The sequence below is a fragment of the Carassius carassius genome, chromosome 12 (genome assembly GCF_963082965.1).
Source record: "Carassius carassius chromosome 12, fCarCar2.1, whole genome shotgun sequence".
In the NCBI taxonomy this organism is placed as follows: Eukaryota; Metazoa; Chordata; class Actinopteri; order Cypriniformes; family Cyprinidae; genus Carassius; species Carassius carassius.
In genome coordinates this window covers 18,814,116-18,838,403 of record NC_081766.1, presented here as the reverse complement: position 1 = coordinate 18,838,403, position 24,288 = coordinate 18,814,116, and the positions used below count along the sequence as shown (strand labels likewise).

Genomic DNA, 24,288 nt, shown 5'->3' with positions numbered 1-24,288 from the left:
GCTCACCAAGGCTGCATTCATTTGAACAAAAATATGATTAAAAACAGCAACACTGAAATATTATAAACATTTTAAATTACTGGTTACTAGAATATATTTGAAAAATGTAATTTATTTCTGTGATGTCAAAGCTGAATTTTCAGCCCTTTTTTTGTTTTTTCAAACAAATCCTACTGACCCCAACCTTTTGAACGGTAGTGTAAATCCACTGACAGCTTAAGTCTGGTATCAAAAACAAAACATGACCCTATCCTGAAACATGATAGAAAAATAACTTCCTGAATGGAAGTAAATGCATTTCATCTTTTAAAACACTGACATATACCAAAGTACTTTTATAAACTGTCATATATATATATATATATATATGAGCAGAGTTGTAACTGGTAGTTCATATTTGAGATTCGTTGAAACTAGGATCATGATGCATTGATATTGTACTTTAGGGAAGAGCGAAGACTCCATTACATAAAAATGGCTAGATGTTTTGGTAATAGTGGCAAACTATACATTCACTGGACGAGGTACAAAGTATCACCGGTCTATGGCTTTGAAACACTTCCACATAATTATCATTGACAGCTGACAGACTTTTAACCAGTCGCACTGTAAATGCTTCAAATACAAAACTATGAAAATCAAGGCTCATCATTCTCCGTTAAGTGATGAAATTCTGTGGGCAAGTTGAATGTGGATGTGGCCTATTGACTTCCTCAACACTAGGGGGTGTCAGAGAAGCACCGGATCACATGCTTCACATGTCACGAGCTGCGGTAAGTCAACAGTACAGTTGAAAACTATACTACTGGGTGCATGGTTTTCATGAACAGTGCTTAGGCCCTGGTGAAAATGAATAATTATCTCGAACATGTTGGTAATACAATACTCCATTGTTATGTTTTTTAAAAAAGAAAAGTTTCTTCATCATGTTAATACGGAAAAGGGGATCTGGTAATTCTAAAATAACACTGACAACAACAACAACAAAAGGACATTTGCAAATGGTCTGATTCACATTTTCTGTCTTGTGTGTGTGTAGAGAGAGGGAGGGATGCCAACACATGGCTAACACCAGTCTGCGATATAGTCAAAGTCTGCAAACAGGTCCTGCTGGTGCTGGGTCAAGGGCCGGGGTTCTCTGGGGGGGGTGAGCACCGGAGCCTCTGAGGTAAATTCATCGTCAAAATTACTAACGTCACTAGAACTCTGGATTATGGGTACAAATGGTGGCTTCAATTTCTTTGCTAATAGTCCATCCCAGTCAATATTCTAGAAAAAGATAAGGTACACATAATTTATATTCAGAGAAAGAGAGAGAGGAAAATACAATGCTTGGAACTGCTGTAGATACGTAGCCAGATTGTTTGGAGCTTACTCTGAAGAACAGTTGTTTCTTCACATCCTCTGCGTCACGTTCACCGGCTCCAAGTCGTCGCTCGGGATTCCTTCTTAATAACTGCGTGCAAAAAAGAAAGATTTGAATAACAAGATTGATATTAGTGTTAACAGCTGGTAAATCCACACTGATAAAGCTGCTCTTGGTACCAACCCTTCTCATAATGGAGATGGCCTCTGTTGAGAGGAATCTTGGGTAGCGGACTTCATCGTTTACAATGCTGTCAAAAACCTCTTCTTCATCATCACCGGGAAATGGAGACTATGGAAAAATTTTAATAACACAAAACAGTTCCAGAAATACTCAAGCAAATGTATTAAATGTGAAAGTGGCAGTATGAATATGAATATCATCTTGTCCAGGTACACTCAAAATTTTGAGGTCAGTAAGCTCTTGTTGTTTTTTTTTTTTTTTTAAGAAATTAATGCTTTTATTATGCATTCAGGAAGGACATTCGTCTAAACTGACAGTAAAGACATTTACAATTCATTTGTATCTCAAATAAATGCATCAAATTATCAAATAATTCTGAAAAAAAAAATTATCACAGTTTACACAAAAATATTAAGTGATTTCAACACTGATAATAATTTATTGGGCAGAAAATCAGCGTATTAACGGGTTTCTGATGGATCATGTGACACAGAAGACTGGAGTAATGACTGCTGAAAATTCAGCTTTGCCACTACAGGAATAAATTACATTTTCAAATGTTTTAAAATAAAAAAACTATTATTTTAAATTGCTAAAATATTTGACTTTTTACTGTATTAAAAAAAAGAGCCTTGGTGAGCATAAGAAAAAACAGATAAATAAAACAAAAATCAAAACATACAGACCAAAACTTTTAAGCAGCAGTTTATTTAGAGAGATGATGAAGAAGAAATTAATAAACCAAAGTGAATGAGGTCTGACCTCCCCGACAAGCATCTCAAAGATGAGCACGCCGAGCCCCCACCAGTCCACCGCACGCGTGTAGGACGTTTCAGTTAACACCTCAGGAGCCAGAAACTCAGGAGTGCCACAGAAAGTGCTCGTCCTGTCCTGGTAACCCATTCCTAACACACAAACAGGTAGAACATTTGCCTCTGGTGCTTGTACAGTGGACAACACAACAACAAACATATCCGTACCTTCTTTACAAAGACCAAAATCAGCAATCTTGACGAATCCCTCTGTGTCAAGCAGTAAGTTATCCAACTTCAGATCTCTAAAGAATTCATTTATTAATCCTCAAATTAATATAATGGAAAACAATGAAATCTGTGTCAAAATGTAAAGAGTTATGTACAGAGCACCACCATTTTTTCTTATACCTGTATACAATCTCATGCTCGTGTAAAAACTGTAACCCCAGGACAACACAAGCTGCATAAAACCTGCAACAATCAAGAACAACAGAACCTGAGATGCTGCTAAAGACTCGATTACAATCATCTAAAAAGCATGATTTTCGTGTCACTCACGTCGCCCGGGGCTCTGAAAACACATCGGCATGAATGTGCATCATGAGGTCTCCTCCCGCCGCGTACTCCATCACAAAACACACATGCTCCTTGGTCTGGAAACATGCAAAAAGATTGACGAGGAATGGGTGCCGCACGCTGTTCACAGTCTCAAATATCCTCTTTTCACACATCAAACTGGGAAAACAGAAAATAATACAGGATAAAATAAGACAGCTAGTAGCTGATGAGTGTTGCGCACAAATGAGCATATATAAAATGTAAATTTGAAATAAAATGTACCTTTCAACCTCATCACGGGCAACAATATCTCCCTTCTTAAGGGCCTTGATGGCAAACATTTCACCTGTAATACTGTATTCCGCTAATAACACCTGAAAGAAAAGATGTAATGACATTTAGATTCTGTGAGTGTTTTCTGTCACTATTTGGGGTATTTGTCAAGGTATATGTAGTGCTATATGGTTGTTAGGGCAACTAGTCAAATAAGACCACCCTAAAGTCTCTACAATATCATGCCAAAGACATCAGAGTCTCTCCCTCAAGTGTAAACATATAGCTTTTTTTGTCAGCTGTCTGATCACTTTTTAAAAAAATGAACAGCCAAACATTAGGAATGTCAGATGCTAATAAAATGTTCATGTAATGGACAATAACCCATAAATGATCTAAATAAAATAAAAATAGTAAATAAATAAATATATTTTATTTTTATAATACAGGATATATTATATAAAATATATATTACATATAAATTTGTCCAAATTAAATAAAACATTAAAATGTAATTTAAATGCTACAAATATATTAAGGCATCAAAATATGATAACGTCCAATACAAAAAAAAGGTTATTTTGAGATATTTGTAGTTCAATTAATATAACATTTAAATAAATAACATTTTACAATAAGCTTCCATTTGTTAATATTAGTTAACCACATTATTTACCATAAACTAACAATGAAAAAATCAGTCTAAAGCATTTATTAATCATAGTTAATGTTAATTTCAACATTTACTAATACATTACTAAAATCCAAAGTTGTAGCTGTTAATATTATTTAATGGGCATACGCAACCATGAACTAACAATGAACAGTTGTATTTTTATTAAACATTAACAAAGATCAATAAATGCTGTAACATGTGTTGCTCGTGGTTATTTAATGTTAGTTAATGCATTATCTAACATGAACTAATGGGACCTTATTGTAGCGTTACATAAATATCCTATAATAAATGACTGCCTTAACAAAAAAAGGGGGGGAAAGGGAAATTATAACCATAAATAGCCTCATACCTTTCCAAAATGTCCACGGCCTAACACTGCAACACATTTAAAGTCTTTAAGACTGAAATGAAACTGTTCTTCCTCCTCTTCATCCCTACAACAACAAAAGTCCTTTAGTAGTGTCTAGTCGAATATATTTGCTAGTACACGAAGAATATAAAAACTATGAATGGCTCACCTTATTTCTGTGTGCTTTTGGACAGTTATAAGCTGTAACGCTGATGGCTGAGTCTCACGTTCCTGTGTTTCTTCAAGGCCAGACTGAACAATGATGCTATTCCTGTCATTTCGGTAGTCAAATGAGGTCAAAGTGCCCTGCAGAAGAAGAAAAAAAGCCTTTCAGCTGCCGCTGTTTATACAAGATGACACTGGATAACGGTTATCTTTATGTTAATAAAGGTAACGACGAAGGCATTTCCTTTTCCTTTCAAGTGCAAGGGGGCAGATGAAAGACTAAACATGAATTACACGTTTAAAGAAGTCTTTAACTGCTCTTTTCTAGGAAACAGAAGACATCAATGCAGATGCCTGGGCAGCTTATCTCTACGTTGTAGCGTGCCCACACATCATAGCGTGCGATGTTACCCGTTTTTGCTCTTTGTTGGGGATCTTGTCCTCAGGCAGGACTTCTGAGAAAAGCTTTGGTGTGGCATCTTTGTCAAAGTCCAGTTTTGTCACTATTGGGTCACTAGAGAGGGTAGACAAACACAAACAGACACGTAAAAGCACTGCCTTGATGAAAAAAAAAAAAGACTAGTTTAACAAAGTACTTGTGTTGATTGTATTGTATGTTCATACTGTACCTCCTCAGAGCAGGGGTTCCTGGGTGACTGCTGTGTAGCGTCTCAGCTGCCAGCACTGCCACTTGAGGACTAAATGAGTTATTGGGGGAGGGAATGGCCCTCCTTACCAGCCGGCCCCAGGTACCAATGCTCATCTGAGGGGCCCGCAGGAACGGCTTCCCTGCAGACGTGGGAGATGAGAGGAAACACATTTATCAGACCCCTATAAAATCTCTTTACTTCGAGGTCAGGGTCATATAAACAAGAAGCTACAATGACAATAACAAAACTAAACCAAAGAGTGTTTCATAAAGGAAAGCTTGCAGAAGGTGCAGGTGCAGGTTTGGGACTGAAGCCCAGGTTTGTTGACAGGTGGGAATAAATCACGGTTTTGCTTTATTACAAGCAGTTGGCCTGTATTATGAAAAGGGATTTTATTTATAATTGGCCCATACGTAGTTGAAAATCTTTCGCTTTTTGTGACGGTTTTAAAAACTGCTCTTAAAAATCAACATTTTCTATTTGAAATGAACTGTCTGAATTTCTATGGAAACATACTGTAGCTTTCTCCCCAGCTTGCTATGAAATTTAAGATTTTGTGACATCACCAAAATAAATACATAAAAAAAAAAACATCCTGCACAGCATTAGACATAAACGCAAACCTGTTAGCTATGTTCATGAAAGAATACTAGTTGGCTAGTAAACTTAATAAAACAGCATATACTACCGTTCAAAAGTTTGGGATCAGTGAGATTTAATATGAATACTTTAATTCTGCAAAGATGCATTAAATAGATCAAAAGTGACAGTAAAAATATCTATAATGTTAAAAAGATTTCTAAATCAAATAAATGCTGATATTTTGAATATTCCATTAATCAAAAAAATTATTTAGTTTTACCGTATTTTTCGGACTATAAGTTGCACCTGAGTATAAGTTGCATCAGTCCAAAAATACATCATGATGAGGAAAAAAACATAAGTCGCACTGGACTATAAGTCGCATTTATTTAGAACCAAGAACCAAGAGAAAACATTACCGCCTACAGCCGAGAGGGGGCGCTCTATGCTGCTCAGTGGTAGACTACAGGAGCACTGAGCAGCATCTCTGGCAGCATAGAGCGCCCTCTCGTGGCTGGAGACCGTAATGGTTTCTCTTAGTTCGTTTCTCTTGGTTCATGTCAAATTAATTTTGATAAATAAGTCGCAGGACCAGCCAAACTATGAAAAAAAGTGCGACTTATAGTCCGGAAAATACGGTACATTAATTATTAAATATTACGGTTTCCACATAAATATTAAGTAATATTAAATAATAATAACTGATTTCATGCGATTCCTGAAGGATCATGTGACACTGAAGACTGGAGTTACAGTTACTGAAAATTCAGCTTTGCATCACAGGCTTTTGATCAGTAATTTAAAGTGTGAAAATAAAATTTCTCATGTGATTCCCATGCAAAGTGTCTTTCAGTAAGTGGCACCCAGTTACTATATCTTGTAAGAAAAAATATATTTTGCATCTTTAACCAAATTCTGTGTATGTTTTCACTTTTGGAAGTCCAATCAAATAAAAAAAAAAATTGTGACTGATATTACTTTAGGTTCATCTCTCACACTGGAAATAAAACGTTGTGTGTATTGCACTGTGGGATACAATAAGCAGCACATTAAAGCTCTGTTGCATACTATTCTTTTTGGCAAATGCAGCAGGTCATCTGGTTATTCTATACATACAGACAATCTGCATACTGCACACAATACATGCAATTTGGGTGTCAAATACAAACCTTGAATGTGCACCACCAAAAAAAGTCTACAGGTCTGGCAAATGAGTCTATTTTTTGAACAGTTTTTTTTGTCCAATAAACCCTAATATGACAATTTAAAAGGCTCCAATTAAAATAATTTCTTAATATTCTGCCATGTAGAAGAAATTACCCTCACCTTGTTGCTTTGAGAAGATCTTTTTCTGCCTTTGGAGTTTGGTTCTTCGCTCAATGACTGGATTAAAAAAGGTAACCTGTAACAAAAACAGATTTTAGGTCAAGCTCTGAAAACTAATCCAATTCCACTTCAGATCTACTAGGATCAGTTTCTTTAGAAAAGCAAAGGTGGGAAAACCTGCCCGGGGGTTTCAAGGGCCACTAAGCGTGAGGAATTCCTCTTTGATTTTCTCACACAGCTCCGGGCGGCTTATCAGAGGGCTCTTTGTGGGACAATTATTGATCGCTGAGAGACAATATTGTAAAGGTACCTCTGCAAACAGAGTTCCTTTTGGCTCAAGGTAAAGGCACATTCCGTGCCGCTGGTTGTCCAGGAAGTCTTCCAGTCGTAGGAATTTCACCGCACAAAGGGACCGCCAATCTCTCCAATACACAGAGATCTCCAGCTCACGAGACTAACATATAGAAACAAGACCACAGAAGCGTTATGAATGTTGCATGTGTAAATAACGTTTTATGATTAAACAAACCTAATGTACAGTGAGTTTACCCGGTCTAGTTCTAATGTAAACTTCTGGTCCCATGACTGATTACTGACAGGTTTCCAACTGGTCTGACCAACAACAGTGTTGTCAAGCTTCAGGACAGCACTAATCTCATCTGGAGACAAACAGACAAAGACATGTACACATATTAAGCTCCTTTACCAGCACAGCTTTTCTTTTTCATTTGCAAAGTCTAACGAAAGGCTTGTGAAAAGCCACTTGAAAGTAAACACTGAGAACTACTCAACTGGACAAGTCATCGTTTTTGGAGAGATTTCGAACGCTGGTTCCTCTGCGGCTCCCACGGCTCATGAAAGAGGAGCGCGTTTCACTGGGGCTCCAACCGGGCAGTGGCACCGACGTGGCTTTAGACCGGCCAGGAACACGGTCTAACAGGTCCTGACATCCCATGAGACGAACCTCTAACCTGCCTGTTTTAGTCAATAACAATCACTATTAAAATATGCTGCCATTTAAAGGATTGGGTAAAATACAGTAAAACAGTAATACTGTGAAATATTACAATTTAAAATAATGGTTTATATTTTAGCACATTTTAAAATGTAATTAATCAGCCATTACTCCAGTCTTCAGTGTCGCGTGATCTTCAGAAATCATTCTAATATGCTGATTTGCTGCTCAAGAAACATTTCTTGTATGCTGGAAACAGCTGTACTGATTAATATTTTTGTGTAAAACCGTGACACATTTTATTTCAGGATTCTTTGATGAACAGAGAGTTCAAAAGAACAGTATTTATTTGAAATAGAAATCTTTTGAAAGATTAAAATGTCTTTACTCTTGGTTCTGATCAATTTAATGTGTTCTTGCTGAGTGTTAATTTCTTTTAAAAAATCTTACTAACCCCAGTTTACAGCTTCATATAACACTTAAATAACATATTAAGGTAAATCTGAAGGTAATTCATGCTGGTCACCTGTGAGCGCAGCTGGTTTGGTGCTGTACTGGTTTTTAACAGTGCTGTTGTGGTTCTGTATGGATATGAAGCTCTGACGGGGACTGAGAGCCGGAGAGGACATGAGCGATAACTCCTCCATGATCAGACTGCTCTTGGGGTGGTTCTTCGGAAGCTCATTGAGTCTCTGCTCCAGCGAATACTTCAACAAATCCAGCTTCTGACTGGACTCATTGAATCTGGCTTGGGCCTGGATTTCACAGAATCACAGCAGAGGAATTAATGGCAGATGGATGCATAGATATAAACCTAAAGGCATGGTCACATTTACTGTTGCTCGTTGAAGTTTTGAGGACGAAATCCAGTTATAGCAACAGAAATCCACACAACTGGGAGTTTCAGAGCACAAATTTTGATTATACTCAAGCTGATCATGCAAATTTGCTACACTGATGGACAGAAAGCTGCTTGGTTTGAAAGTAACTTCTATGAGTTGTGCTTCATACATCACTTCACTATTGACAATAGACTATGGACCTTTTCTGCATGCAAATTTTCGCCTGCATTTTTTTCTGTTTTTTTGTAAACAAACGCCTGTAGTTGACTATAGCTGGGAGCTATTAGCTGGAAAACACAATGGGATCACAGCATGAAGTTTTGTTGGCGGTCTGACAAAAACACTGGTAGTACCTGCTGTGTTGATAATATCTTAAAATGCATCATTCGAATCACTTGAATCTCAGCTTTCAAACGATATGAGACATGTTTAGCTTTTCTTTTGAGATTTCATGAAGTTAACCTTCAAAAACATGCAGTGTACCGTGGACGGTAACTTATCCACGTTGTTCCAAAACCTGTATACTATTTCTTACATGGAATTAAAACAAAAACTTTTCATGCAGTCCTTTTGCATACAGTGATGATCCATCCGGTTGTTGAGCCTGAAATCACATGTCACCGTTTCAGGGTCCCAGCACTCTATCAGATCCCAAATGGAAACAATGATATTCTCACAGTGTGCGGTCACCACAAATCATGATCCTATCCTTTATATCCATACCAAAATCTCAGATGGCCAAACAGTGATTCATCTTTTCTTAATCACTTAAATCTTGATGTCCAGGACACGGTGAGCCAGTAGACTCTTGTGCACGCCATGGGTTTTTAAAAGCTTAGCTAAATGTTTCCTATAAATATAAAGTGCTCATAAGTGACTGTTGAGATAATATTCTCATTTGAAATGGTGTAGAGACTTGGACCCAGAAACTTAATAAATTATACAATTAATAAATAATCAATAAAAAAAATTATATGTGACTATTTTTTTCTATTCTCTGTCAATCTTGTACACTACTGGTGGTCTCTCAGGCCATCGTGTTTTCCATGACTGCAAGGGTCAAAAGGTCAAAGCTATGGACATGTTAAAACTTAAAAATAGTGCTAAAGGTCACCAGATGCACCAACAAGGTCAGTTCAGAAGGTGATGAGGACAACAATACAATTGAAAATACCTCTGAGTGAGCCCTTTTCTCAGCCAGTTTACCAGAGCCCAACAGCTTCATGACATTCTTGGCCCCCTCGGCCACAGCGTACTCTATCCGTGTGTGATGGCAAAGTTCCTCCACCCGCAGGTCCAGTGGACTGATGATGGGTTTGGCTGCACCACAACACCACAAATACATTTATTGTTTTGTGTTTGTTGAACTGTGAATGCTAACGCTGGAGGAACTATGTTTGAGTGGTACCAATGACATCATTGTCGTCGAAGCTGAGCTCGCTGGTTTGGCTGGCTTTGAGGATCTGCATGCGGATGAACTCGATCTTGGTTTTGCTGTCCTGGAGCATCTGCTGTGCTGTTTCAAGCAGTTTTCTGTCCTGCAAGGTCAATGACATAAAAAAGTGTCATAAAAGTAATGCAAAAACAAATACAGATTTTATGCGGTGATGGGAAATTCTCTTACTGCTAAACTCATTATCCTTTTAAAAATATTATTATTTTTTTTACTTCCCTTTATTAATGAATGTAATATATTTTACACTGGTAGCACTTTTAAACAAGCCATGGACTGTTACCGTGCTGAGAGAGTGTGAGAAAGAAAGGTTTTCATTTACAAGTCATTTCCTGGTTGACATCAGCCCTTGCTAATTTCCCATAGGGCTGCACTCTGTGTGTGTGTGTGTGCGTGTGTGTGTAGCCAGAGGGGATTAAGCTCATCACCAGTGCCACTCCTATGGCCAAACCTCTCAGGCAAGTTGCAGTAGCTGCACTCATAGAAGTAAAGCAGTAGTTCTGGGACCCGTGTTTCCATCCAAATGAATTTAGGCATATTTTATGTCTGTTGGCCTTTTTTCCTTATACATACACTATTATTTAAAAGTTTGCTGTCAGTAAGATTTTTTGTAAGGATATGAATACTTTTTTTCAGAAAGGATGCAATAAATTGATTAAAAGTAACAGTTGAGTTATCTATAATATTCCAAAATTCTATTTTGATATGGTTCATTTATTTCTATTCAGCAAATATGGTTTCCACAATCATATTACATGGTTTAAAGATTGATAATAATTAGAAATGTTTCTTGTGTAGCAAAGAATCATATTACAATGATTCTGAAGGATCATGTGACACTGAAGACTGGAGTAACCGCTGCTTAAAATTCAGCTTTACCATCACAGGAATAAAATTACATTTTAAACTATAGTGAAATGGGGAAAAAAATAATTTAATTTGCAATATTATTTTACAATATTACTATTTTTATTATGTTTTTAATCATAAAAGTACAGCCTCCAAACTTTTGACTTGTAGTGTATGCAGATTCTGGGCCAGGATGGTTAAAAGGTGTTCACTCGTGTGCTTCGTAAATAACAGAATACTGGATTCTACATTACTGGTTAAAAGAAAGAAAGAAAAAAAAAGCCTTAAGTAAAAGTAGTCATTAAATAAAACCAAACGGTACATTACCTTTGAGGAGCCATTTGAATACATCTGGATCATGTTCTCAGCCCCCTGTTTCACCTTTAATTCAATGTCGTTCTGTTTTTTCAGGGCTGCTAGTCTGCTGCTGATAGTGAATGTTCGTGCTTCACTTTTAGGGCTGTCCAGCATAAGAGGGCTCTCTGGGAAAAAAAGGCAGAACGTTAGTAGGATCTAAAGAGATTACAAGGACAGACTTCCTGCAACAATCTAGAGTTAAAAGGATAGTTCTCCCAAAAACAAAAAGTCTGTCTGGTTTATTTACCCTCATGTCATTAGAATCTGTATGACTTGAAGATATTTTAAGAAATGTCTAAGTGTTTTTTATCAATACAAAATCAATGGACTACAATGCTGTTTGGCTGAAAGCTCTTACAACCCGAATTCCGGAAAAGTTGGGACGTTTTTTAAATTTTAATAAAATGAAAACTAAAGGAATTTCAAATCACATGAGCCAATATTTTATTCACAATAGAACATAGATAACGTAGCAAATGTTTAAATTGAGAAATTTTACACTTTTATCCACTTAATTAGCTCATTTAAAATTTAATGCCTGCTACAGGTCTCAAAAAAGTTGGCACGGGGGCAACAAATGGCTAAAAAAGCAAGCAGTTTTGAAAAGATTCAGCTGAGAGAACATCTAGTGATTAAGTTAATTGATATCAGGTCTGTAACATGATTAGCTGTAAAAGCTTTGTCTTAGAGAAGCAGAGTCTCTCAGAAGTAAAGATGGGCAGAGGCTCTCCAATCTGTGAAAGACTGCGTAAAAAATTGTGGAAAACTTTAAAAACAATGTTCCTCAACGTCAAATTGCAAAGGCTTTGCAAATCTCATCATCTACAGTGCATAACATCATCAAAAGATTCAGAGAAACTGGAGAAATCTCTGTGCGTAAGGGACAAGGCCGGAGACCTTTATTGGATGCCCGTGGTCTTCGGGCTCTCAGACGACACTGCATCACTCATCGGCATGATTGTGTCAATGACATTACTAAATGGGCCCAGGAATACTTTCAGAAACCACTGTCGGTAAACACAATCCGCCGTGCCATCAGCAGATGCCAACTAAAGCTCTATCATGCAAAAAGGAAGCCATATGTGAACATGGTCCAGAAGCGCCGTCGTGTCCTGTGGGCCAAGGCTCATTTAAAATGGACTATTTCAAAGTGGAATAGTGTTTTATGGTCAGACGAGTCCAAATTTGACATTCTTGTTGGAAATCACGGACGCCGTGTCCTCCGGGCTAAAGAGGAGGGAGACCTTCCAGCATGTTATCAGCGTTCAGTTCAACAGCCAGCATCTCTGATGGTATGGGGGTGCATAAGTGCATACGGTATGGGCAGCTTGCATGTTTTGGAAGGCTCTGTGAATGCTGAAAGGTATATAAAGGTTTTAGAGCAACATATGCTTCCCTCCAAACAACGTCTATTTCAGGGAAGGCCTTGTTTATTTCAGCAGGACAATGCAAAACCACATACTGCAGCTATAACAACAGCATGGCTTCGTCGTAGAAGAGTCCGGGTGCTTACCTGGCCTGCCTGCAGTCCAGATCTTTCACCTATAGAGAACATTTGGCGCATCATTAAACGAAAAATACGTCAAAGACGACCACGAACTCTTCAGCAGCTGGAAATCTATATAAGGCAAGAATGGGACCAAATTCCAACAGCAAAACTCCAGCAACTCATAGCCTCAATGCCCAGACGTCTTCAAACTGTCTTGAAAAGAAAAGGAGATGCTACACCATGGTAAACATGCCCCGTCCCAACTATTTTGAGACCTGTAGCAGAAATCAAAATTGAAATGAGCTCATTTTGTGCATAAAATTTTAAACTTTCTCAGTTTAAACATTTGCTATGTTATCTATGTTCTATTGTGAATAAAATATTGGCTCATGTGATTTGAAAGTCTTTTAGTTTTCATTTTATTAAAATTTAAAAAACGTCCCAACTTTTCCGGAATTCGGGTTGTAACTATTTAACTACTTCACAACACCAGCACCAGAAAGGACCAACTGAATAATGATACTTTATTTGGGTCAGAAGAGAGAGTGGAGTAGTCTGAGAGCAACAGAAATTAAGTTGTTGCAGATTTCTGTGGCAACTTCCAGATTTTTATACAAAACAGGAAGGATGTTGCAACAAGAGTACCTGACTCTTTGTTTGAGCTTTGAGTAACATTAAGAGTCAAGTTTAGAAGCTGCACTAATGCAAGGGAAAAAATATTAATACTTTGGAATCATTTGAAAACTTGTGTTGTTGTTTTTTGGTGCAGCAACATTCAAAAAGCTGGCCATATGGGGCGAGCACTCTTATGAGGGTGCCTGTTTAATTCTGTAAGTTTTGCAGTTTTTCAGGAATGTTCTGGGGTTGCTTTGATGAAGGACTATGAAGACTGAAATTATTTCAATGAAGCACATCACTACTTATCATGTCCAGACAAGTAAAAATTCCCCCACCTCGACACATAAATGAAACCTGTTAGACTTCTGCTAATAACAAACAAAAACATCAGCTCTCACAAAGGTACTTTATGTGAAAGCATAGCTGGGAAATATAGAAAAATACAGTGTCATGAAAAAACACACAAGTTGGTAGCATCTTTGATTTAAAAAATCAAATCATACAATTTTCAGCAGCATAACTGTGTTTAACATTGATAATAGGAAGAAATGTTTGTTGAGCTCCACATCAACATAGTAGAATGATTTCTGAAGGATCAAGGACTAGAGTAATGGCTGCTGAAAATTCAGCTTTTCACAGGAATAAATTACACTTTAAAATGTATTAAAATAGAAAGCAGTTATTTTGAATTGTAATAATATTTCACAATATTACCGTTTTCCCTTTGTTTCTGATCAAATAAATGCTTGGAGACAATGGAGAGCATAAGAGACTTCTTTCAAAACATTTAAAACAGTATTGCATATATTTTATATCACCAGATACCTGAAAATATTGAAATTTGGAATTTGAATCATGATTATTGTTTATATCAACTAGCCATATATGTGGCTCTCTCTATATATATGGCGTTACAGTCAGCCTCAAACAATACGCACCATCAATGACATCCAAATATCACCGAACACAAATAAAAAAACTCCAAAAAACATCTGCTTCATAGACAACACACAGACAGAGTATGAACACCTCTCTACATGATGATTTAGCCTACTACAAAACCTCCAGGAGGATGTTGAGGTTCAGAGCGGAAGGGAGGAGATTGTCTGTGATAAATAAATCTTCACAAAGCACCTTAGTGTGGAAGCACATGGTAATGAGGAACAATCGTCTTTTGTTAAGCACCTGGAGACTCCTGAGTCACATCATTATGCAATGTATAAATACAGATGCCTCTTATTATAAACAGAGTCCGCAGGGTAAGGAATAACGCACCCACACAAGCAGGTATTACTAACCTATTACAGACTTTGAGACTTCAGAGATGCTTATAATTTAATCAAAGTCCTATACCACACTGTACTAACTAGTTACTAGCAAATAGATGTGTCTGTGCAATGGATGTAATAAGAGCTGATGATATAATGAGGTGCAGAAGGCTTGACCCGGGTCATCAGCGAGTGTAATAGCCTGCCATATTTCACTGTCTGGACTCTCAACAAGTGCTGAGCAACTATGACATCACCCGCGAGGCACTGGCACTGGAGCGCTGTTGTCTTCCAGTGGCATCTGCTGATTTCTGCTTAGCGGACACACACTGAGGAGGTCAACACAGAGGTGTGACACGCGGCAACATTCCTCTTGCGCTGAGTCACCAAACAAAAGCCCTTTCTCATCAGATAAGGTTTCTATGCCAGGCTACATCTTGTCCCGTACAAGGATGTGGTTAGTAGGGTGAGAGATCTGATCATGCTTCTGGCAGATATACTAATAAATAAATATTGTGGTCTAGAGAAGGTTGCTCTGTGACTATTCAGTTTAGACGAACTGCTACTGCTTACCCTCTGGACTCACATATCTCACATGTAAAGACTATTTATGTTAAACAATCAAAAAGTGATTTGTGGACACTGGAGAAGTACGTCATATAATAATTTAAAAAAAATCGGTAGGGCTCAACTATGAGGATGACCCACTGGAAACTGCAAGAATGACTTGTAAAGTTTTGTCAGGATCAGTAAGAATGGGTGAAATGTTTAACATTAAGTAAAAAAAATGTCAGTTTCTGTTAATTAAAAGATATTCTTTTTAATCCAAAGAGAAGCTAAAATTTATGGAGGCCTGGAAAACGTAGTGTTTTTATAAAGAGAAAACTCACTGGACTCCAACGGTTTATTGTTCATTTATCAAAGAGCATGAGCGTTGGTAGTAACAAAAAAGGCTGTATTAAATAATATGGTAAAGACTTAAATATTGTGTAATATTAATTACCATCTTAAATGGCTGTTTACTATTTGAATCTATTATAAAATATAAAGTATTCCTGTGATGGCAAACTTTTCAGCATCATTACTCCAGTCTTCAGTGTCATATGATCCTTCAGAAATCGTCTTAATATGCTGATTTGCTGCTCAAGAAACATTTATTATAACTATTTATGTTGAAAGATTATGCTGCTTAATATTTTTGTGGAAACCATGATACTTTTTTCCTGGACTCTTCAAAATTCAAAAGAACAGCTTTAGTTTTGTAACATTATAAATGCATTTATTGACACTTCATGCATCCTTGTTAAATTAAAGTATGCAATTCTTTTAAAAAATATATCTTCATTCTGACCTCAAAGTTTTGGATGGTAGAGTGTGTATGTGTGTATATAAATACAGGTGGCACTACAGATGGTTCAAGTTTACTGGTGAAAGCTTTGATCATACCTAATAGAAGATCCTCTGGATCCTTCACCACAATATGAGCGTTGAGTTCCTGCAGCTCTTGATGAAGCTCCTCTAACTTCTTGTTGGACTTCTTGAGCATATTATCAACATATGCCAGTCTCTTTTTTTCCGTGGTGACCTTTCTAAGGTTCTCCACCCCCTCTTTGATCTTCAGCTCTTTGCGGATCTCCCTCTTGATCTGCTCCTTGATTTCGTCTAGCTTCTGCTGTACCATGGTATCAGACAGGTCAAGGTTGTGCCCCAGGCCCAGCTGGTCCGAAACCATGTGAGCCTGTACAAAATAAACATTTTACAGTCATCACAAAATATATTACCATATTTTGACGTCAATACCCTTCAACTTTTACATCAAATTTCTTTAGAAAACTATTTTAAATACTTTAGTTTCTTAGGTATTTTTTCATGCAAAAAAAAACAACAACAACAACATACAAACAAAAAAAAATGGTTCCAAGCAAACACCTGAAGGAAATTCCCTCCTAAGGCATAATTGTCGCCTGCAGTAACATTAGTCATGATATATTGCACCATACACTAATCACTAAGCATGAACAAAAACACACAGAGGTACACATATACACATAAAGAAACACAGTATGGCTGACATCAGCAGGGAGGATAAAGTGGGTGAGCCAAATCCTGCTTAGCCCAGCTCTTCATGAGCTCACCGACAACATGCAGGAGAACTGACACGGCTCCTTTAATCTTCCTCCGGGGAAAGTGGAGCCATAAATAAAGCCTAAAAACAAAGCACTGAAAAACATTCAGCAGAATATGCTCATTCAGATCTAAAGGAGGGTGAAAGTGAGGTTCGACAACCATCCACAGTTAATAAGTAAAATACATCTGATTCCATAATGGTCATATTATTCAAATACAAACATTCATATAACAAAAGTAGGGATGCATTGATAATATTTCTCTGGAAGATACCAATAAGATACTGAAAACTGAAAAATGGCTTATGTTAAATTCAAAACTATATTGTCTAAATGCATAAAAAAGCAAACACTAACAACTAAAATCAGTCAAATCATTGCTAAAAGTGAGGCATTACAACATTATAATGAACAGCGTGAAAAATGTTGAGACTTGCTGACAATTTACATTTAACAGTGTTTATTAAATAATGAGTATTTTTAACTTGTTTAGCTTTGAGTGAGCGTTAGATGACAGCAGAGGTAATCTAAATGTAAAAATAAGGGTGAGTTTGCCAATTTTAAACCAGCTTTGTATTGTTACAATGTCTGTAGTGAAAGTTAATTAACAGTTGTTGTTTTTTTCCCCACATGCTACCAGGACAAAGATATGGCCTTTCATTTTCCAGCAAAAATCTGCCAGACAGACAGATTTTTATTAAAACCCCATCTTGCCAATGGTGAATTATCTCTTTAAATATCCAATATTGACAGATAAAGATAAATTATACAGGGATAAAATATCTCTGATGTTTGGTGGATAATTGATATGTTAGTGACATATTGTGTAGGCTATCCTTAATTCAAAATATAAAGCCGAACTGTAGTAAATGTTCTGAAATTTTAGCTTTGGTGACCCTTTTGTTTACATCTTTCACCCATGACTGTCTGCGGAAAGAAAGAAATAAAAACTAACTGGTATGTATGTTTTGACACTGCGCTTGCAGGTACAGCACTGACCCATGGATCAACTGAAGGTCATGGAAAAGCAACTGTCCTACATTTTAGGTAATGAGAGGAAAAAGCCAGTTGCACCTTATCTCTTCCTCACTTGTGCTGCTACACTAAAAATCAATATTAAAACAACACAACCTGCCGGACAAAAAGGTTCCATTAATAATGTGTTTTGCTCATTAATACTCAAACTGATGAGGGTTAAAATCTCCCTTCATATGCCTGAAAATAATGATTTTACTGGAATAGTTTATATATAATTTAGTTTACATTAACCAACAAACCACTCGAGTTATTAAAGGACAAGTTTAGACCTTCAGATGAACTTGATAACTAGTTTCAAAGAGTTAGAAACAAGACTGCAGTTCAGCACGGAACAAAAAGACAAGCCCCAACCAAATAACTACAAAATAATTTGTAGAAAAACGCATAAACAAACAGAACAGAACTTCATTCTAAACTTTCCCACATCTCACATTAGAGATAATGTGGTAATAAGATGGTAGAAACAGTGGACTTATTTAACTACTGTCTATCAGCTTCATTTAAATCCGTTTTAGTTTCTTCAACCAGGTTTGCTGTCTAGGTAGGCAGCTCACTAGATTTTGAGACACAGCCAGTGTGTACAATTCCAATCCATCACAACTCCGTGTTATCAACAGGCAACATGCAATGTTTTCAAAAAAAAAAAAATTACATTTTATCTGGAGACGCTACTATATGACTGTACGAAAACAATAAAACCTCTTAACTCCTGCCATACGCGTTTTTCGGACCCCATTCCCGTTTTCCCGTGTCATGAGCTCTTCGGCGGAGGGAGCAGCTCGTCCCACAGGAAGAAAAAGTTGTGGTTTGAAAGTGCGCGAGAGAGCTGCGACTATGGCGCATAATATGTTTTTAAAGCATACTTTAAGATTCTTTACATCTATACTGTATGGAATAAAATAAAAAACTTTTCCTACCTGCATGGGATCGGCGGCCATCTTGGTTGTGAACTCTTTTTTTGAATCAAACTCTGGGGAAGGGGAGGTGAGTCACTCCCAAAAAAAACAATCCTGTTATGTTTCCGTCTCAGGCGAAAGTTGCTTTATCTGGGATACGATCCACAGCATTGGCGGGATACGGAGAGGGTCCCATTGTTAAACTGCATGCCTGTCGGTTTGTTGTAAACGCAAGGGTTTTGACCCGGGCTCAGAGTGAAGATCCGCGCTTTTGGGGTGAACGCAGAGCACAACAAGGGGAGGCGGGTGACAGGCCGACCCAAGTGCACGTTTCTGTTCCCGCACCCAGTTCAGCCACGGCCAGTCCACCCGCGATCATGTGATCAATAACAGCTTCACAGAGGCAAAAAAGCTGGACCACGAATTCTGTTTGGACTTACTTTATAAGGACTTTATTTCTTTTTGAAAACAACACAAGTTACTGTAGCTACTGCGATTAGCAGAATTATATTGCATTGGGGTTTATTTTACAGAAGTAGCACACTGTAATGAGGACATTTTTTAAAATTATTGTATTAAAATAATGTAGATTAAAAATGCTAACATTTAAAAATAATCAAAGAAGCAAGATGCAAATGTATTTGTTTTAACATTTGTCTTCTTGAATAACGATCAATTTTATCCAAGAATGTACAGTTTAATCACAAAATAATTGGGTGGGGTCTTCAAATATAGTGTTAGACAAAGAGAGGCCTTCAATGATATATTCCACATAACACAGCACTCATTCTATTGTGATTTATTCTGTATAGCAACACATTTAGTTTTTATTGCAACTTATTCTATAGCACCAGCATTACTTAATCTATAAGGATTCATATGGAAGTAATACAACAGTCATTTTGTGATTCTATAAGAGCAGGACCGCTTATATTTTATTTTGACTTATAGGATTGTTATGCTGTTGCATCAGTGCAACTCATTTCTTTGTGATTTATTTTATAGAATCATAAATAGCATCCTGTATTATTATTCTATAGGGACATATTCTGTAGAAGCAACTAATTCATTATTTATTTATAGGTGCAGGACCACATTCACTTCAGTGAGTTATTTATTTTTTCTTCTGGTCAATTAATTTATTTACTCTGCAGTAACAGCAATAGACATTCAATAAGGATTTACTCTATAAAAGCAGCTCCACTTATTCTGTCGTGAAATATTTTATAACAGCTCCCAATGTATTTTACTTTACAGCTCATATAAAGGACAAATGGTTAATTAATCAATATTTCTCATCAAAAACATGCACTAAAGTCAGACTGGTGAAGTATGAAAAGCATAGACAGGAGGTATATTAATCAGAAGAAAATATCAACATTACAATAATCAGAGATTGGGATATGATGGAATGGCCTTAAACACATGACATTCAGCATGACACATCAATGCTTTAATAATGTATAGTGTATTTTATTATTTATTCTGTAAACAATTTTTTTATGTTTTATATAATGGTCCCTCTGAGTAGTTGTTTTTCTAAATTCATAATTCCGAATATTTCTGCACTTACCTTCAGATGAAAAAAAAAAAAAGGGGTCACATTTTTTAACAAAGGCTTATATAAAGAGTTCCTATTGAAAGTGACAGAATTACCTTCAGCCAACAGAGGGTGTTGTTTTCTATAAATAGTGTGTCTGAGAACATTATTTAGAAAGCATTTAGAATGCATCACAACTGAAACCACAACTCAAAGTCTGTGAAGAGATCCTTTCTGGGGGTTTTAAAGATTTTTAATTATTCTGAATAAAGCAAATATTACTTCTCACACACAACACATTTTACAGTTTGGTCCTTTATAGTGAGCTCAGAATAGTGTTTTCTAATAAAAAAAAAAACATTATGCCCTCTAAGAGATCATCTGGAGGTCTGCTACAAATGATACAGAGAATGTGGACTCTTTGGATGCTACCAGAGTTGATTTAAGAACAGGTTAATAGCAGTGATACTGTAACTGCAGACCAGGAAGAATAGCCATCCCATAACCAAAAGATAAATGTCACACACACACACACCAGATGAAGGTGGTGTGTTTTCACTGCCTGAAAGTGAAGTACACAGCACTATATCAATACTAACAGACACCACAACTAAATTGCAGGTCCACAACATATAAGAAAGGTCATTCTGTGCAAAACCAATTCATAATTGATTATGATACGCAAGAATGCTCGCCGATATTGCTTTTCAGCTCCAATGGTTAACCTCATTTAAACTGCCAGATATTACCATATACGTTGAATTTCCACAATATTAGACCTTCACAAAATGGTCTGTAGCTGACAAAGCAACTACTGGGTTATATGAGGTCCTGAATATGAAACTAGGGGCTCCATTAGTGTCTCTTTCTCAGAGTTCAGCAAAAAATGATGAGCTCAGGACTTCTGTTCAGATATGTTGTGCTCCCTGAGTGAATCCAAGTGGTCGCATCTGTGCGCAGAAGCTGTCGGTCTGTCCTGCTCACAGTACAGTTTTCCATTCGTGTAGTGAAAACGGTCACCAGGTACTAGCTGGTTATGACAGATGGAGCATACAAAACACTACAAGAGTAAAGAAAGAAATGACTGTGAGGGAAACATATTACAATGCACCCGTTCTCCTCCAAAACACACTTTAACATATCAACCTACATACTTTAAGGAGTAAAACTGTAGATCATTTTTAATTAACTGTATTTCAATGGGTCAGTTTATTAGAGTAAATTACCTTGACATGGAAAACATTGTCCTGTGCTCGCATAACCATTTCATTTGCTGGGATGGACTTACTGCAAGCCCTGCAGGCTCCGCTGTGACCAAACAATCTGTAGTAAACATCACAAAATCACAAATATACCTTTAATAAGCAAGTCTATTTAAGCTATTTTCTATGCGGTTTCCTCATTTAATGGGATAATTCACCCAAAAATGAAATTCTGTCATCTTAATCACCTTCATGTTGTTTCTAACCTGTATGCATTTCTTTCTTTTATAAGGGTATATAAGGGTGCGTATAATCAACCCCATATTGTCTTTGCTAGACTTATTAGATGTACGTTATGATAGAATTTCTCTCATTTGTCTAGAAAATTTGTTAGCTCAGGGTGTGATTGAAAGTAAATTATAAAAGGATGACAATAACAAAACAGTGTTGTTCCTGTAGTCTGACCTTATATAGTCACTTTTGCAGAGGATCAAGCCACGCTTTGTGAAACAGGAGGAGCCGATTTCTGCCAGCTGGGCTTGACAGCAGGAGCACTTGAGGCAGTGGCAGTGCCAGTATCCATCCAGAGCAAACAGGAGGAAGCGGTCTGAAATCTTGCATCCACATCCAACGCACCGCTTCCATGCCAGGGCCCCCATCCTGACATGAGCTGGTTGTGTATTACAAGCAGTGTTTACCGTAATAGCTGGGTCACTACCTAGAATAGAATGCATGTCAACTGAACAGATGTTACTAACTGGACAACAAACACAAACTGTTTTCAATTAGTTTGTAAGTAGGCAATAAATTAATTTGACCGGTGGGCCTCTATCTGTATGACACTGACAGATAAACAATTTATCAAAGTAAACAAGTTCACACACTTATACTTGATTGACACACTCACCTGCTTCACAACTTTCAGATGATTTCCCAGAGTCATCGATACAGAACAGATGATCGCGTTCAGTCTGTCAGCTCGGATAGACGCAGACGCCGGTCCATAGCTTGTCTTCAGGCAAAAAGCAGAGGTCATGAACGCGGATATAACTTCATTTACCTACATTTAAATGACGTCTCGCTTGTATATCCTCATAAGGTCTGACCGTTGTAAATTAACGGCGCTCTTTACGTTGCTCTATTACCGGACTTCTATCCCCTTTAAACATCCGTGAGGTGACGTCAGGCGCGCTTCAGCCAATCACCACTCACTTAAATTGTGGTCTCTCGCTGAAGCAGCCCAGCTGCAGATGCAGTATTTAGATGCTAGTACGTTATTGATGCTGTCAACAATGCGCGTTCGTCATTTGCACTGCCATTTCACTATATTTAATGTAGCCTACTATTTTAATTTTAATTGTAAATCACAAAATTAGCTAGCAGAAATTGATTTGTCAAAGTGACTTGAAGAAGTTTAGAAGGACTGCCTCCCATTTCTCATTCGGTGTCCTTTACAATGGGGCCTTAATCACCCATATTAAAGACCTAATTACAGCACACAGGCAGCGTCACGGCCAAATCACTAGGAAAAGAAACCTTGACAGCTGTCTGATTGGGTGGCCATAGAAAATCATCCCTGAGAAAATGATCCTGCCTTTCTTATCATCTGTCATTTAGCCACGATTACCATCAGATTAAATATAATCAAAGCAGTTTGGGTGAAAAGTGGTAGTCATGGGAACCAGTGAAAACTGTTTTATCTTGACAATTGATCTTAATTCAAACCTGCACACTCTAGATTACAGAGATGTAGGAGCTGAGAGGGAGGAAAGAGGGGAGAGGGCTGTGTTTGTCGGCTTCTGTCACTCATTATAGTGTATTATGTCACTATTCAATGCAGAAAATGAGTCTCTGATGACATGACGAAGCCGTAACAGTGGCTTAGTGTTAATAGGCTAGTGTGCTGTTTGCTTTGAGGAACTAAAGCCTTCTAACTCAATGTTTGGTTTTATTTGGAGGTTGCTAATATCTGTATTGCACTCTGTTTGTCACATATTCCCCTTTGGGTGTCTGGTTTTGGACATTTTAGCTGAAGGTTAAGTCTTGGTTGTCTTCCCTGGTGTTTAGTTGTTCTTTGTTTTTATTCTTTATATTGTTTTGGAATTCTTTGGTTTATCTGCATCTGGATCCTGTTCTCCCCCGTTTCTGAGTTCACCACTGTCACATTGTTATATGAGAAAAAGAACAAAACACTACTATAAAAAACAGAAAAAAAAACAGTTTAAATTAACATTAAAACCAACAAAAAACATTAACTCTGACATTAATGGTTGCTAGAAATTAAAAATGTGTAACAATTAGTGGTATGATATAATGTTAATATACCAAAATCTGCCTTTTTCTTTAAAATGTACTGATAACCACAATAAAAAAAGTTAAATTAAAAAACAGGTCAAACAGAAAGTCACGTGGTAAATCAAAGTCAGCCTATAAACAGTAGTAAATAAGTATGCACAGGATCATAAACACAAATCATAACCATCAAAAGGCACATTAAATAAATAACAACAAATGTGATGCAAAAAACATCCTAATACATATTACCGGTATAAGAACAACACAATTTATGTAGAATATGTGATATATTATGTGAAATATTATGCATATACTTCAGGGAATGACACCCCCCCCCCCCCCTTTTTTTTGTTACCATAAATTATACAGTAATTCATATTAATTTAATTACATTTTTAATTGCAAAAATTTTAAACCATTTACCGTTTTCACCTTATAATGAAAACTTACAGTTAATCAGTTTTTTCAGTTAAT

General features: G+C 37.0%; 2 protein-coding genes and 1 long non-coding RNA gene across 6 annotated transcripts in view; 1 reads left to right on the top strand and 2 right to left on the bottom strand.

The window, feature by feature from the left end:
• Positions 1 to 394: 394 nt before the first annotated feature.
• Positions 395 to 24,288, bottom strand: part of LOC132155024 (serine/threonine-protein kinase N2-like) — a 328,421-nt gene continuing 304,527 nt past the window's right edge. The window contains exons 1-22 of one of the 4 annotated variants that reach the window (XM_059563789.1): positions 18,799 to 19,145; positions 16,164 to 16,455; positions 11,313 to 11,467; positions 10,092 to 10,221; positions 9,858 to 10,003; positions 8,368 to 8,596; positions 7,679 to 7,861; positions 7,436 to 7,545; positions 7,197 to 7,340; positions 6,887 to 6,962; positions 4,958 to 5,117; positions 4,740 to 4,842; positions 4,333 to 4,469; positions 4,164 to 4,248; positions 3,145 to 3,236; positions 2,863 to 3,039; positions 2,713 to 2,775; positions 2,530 to 2,606; positions 2,312 to 2,454; positions 1,550 to 1,657; positions 1,376 to 1,456; positions 395 to 1,269 (exon numbers count right to left, since the gene is read on the bottom strand). In XM_059563789.1, coding sequence (XP_059419772.1) covers positions 1,066 to 1,269; positions 1,376 to 1,456; positions 1,550 to 1,657; positions 2,312 to 2,454; positions 2,530 to 2,606; positions 2,713 to 2,775; positions 2,863 to 3,039; positions 3,145 to 3,236; positions 4,164 to 4,248; positions 4,333 to 4,469; positions 4,740 to 4,842; positions 4,958 to 5,117; positions 6,887 to 6,962; positions 7,197 to 7,340; positions 7,436 to 7,545; positions 7,679 to 7,861; positions 8,368 to 8,596; positions 9,858 to 10,003; positions 10,092 to 10,221; positions 11,313 to 11,467; positions 16,164 to 16,455; positions 18,799 to 18,819 — 2,916 coding nt within the window. In that variant the 5' untranslated portion in view covers positions 18,820 to 19,145 and the 3' untranslated portion in view covers positions 395 to 1,065. The other 3 variants (XM_059563790.1, XM_059563787.1, XM_059563788.1) reach the window with 3 other exon arrangements.
• LOC132155026 (uncharacterized) lies at positions 1,043 to 4,964 on the top strand. The gene is made up of 3 exons (XR_009437217.1): positions 1,043 to 1,168; positions 4,410 to 4,553; positions 4,657 to 4,964. It is a non-coding gene; the product is annotated as an uncharacterized LOC132155026 (long non-coding RNA).
• lmo4 (LIM domain only 4) lies at positions 20,545 to 23,150 on the bottom strand. The gene is made up of 4 exons (XM_059563786.1): positions 22,427 to 23,150; positions 21,985 to 22,258; positions 21,544 to 21,640; positions 20,545 to 21,377 (listed from the first exon to the last, which is right to left on the bottom strand). Exons 2-4 carry the CDS (start codon positions 22,251 to 22,253, stop codon positions 21,213 to 21,215), a joined length of 531 nt encoding a protein of 176 aa, XP_059419769.1. The 5' UTR covers positions 22,254 to 22,258; positions 22,427 to 23,150; the 3' UTR covers positions 20,545 to 21,212.

Excerpts from the sequence above, each read along its gene's own strand:
- lmo4 (XM_059563786.1), bottom strand. The coding sequence starts at position 22,253 with ATGCATTCTATTCTAGGTAGTGACCCAGCTATTACGGTAAACACTGCT. Across the intron at positions 21,641-21,984 it reads TGCAAAAGTGACTATATAAG|ATTGTTTGGTCACAGCGGAG; the intron begins GTCAGACTACAG and ends TGTTTACTACAG. Across the intron at positions 21,378-21,543 it reads ACAATGTTTTCCATGTCAAG|TGTTTTGTATGCTCCATCTG; the intron begins GTAATTTACTCT and ends TTACTCTTGTAG.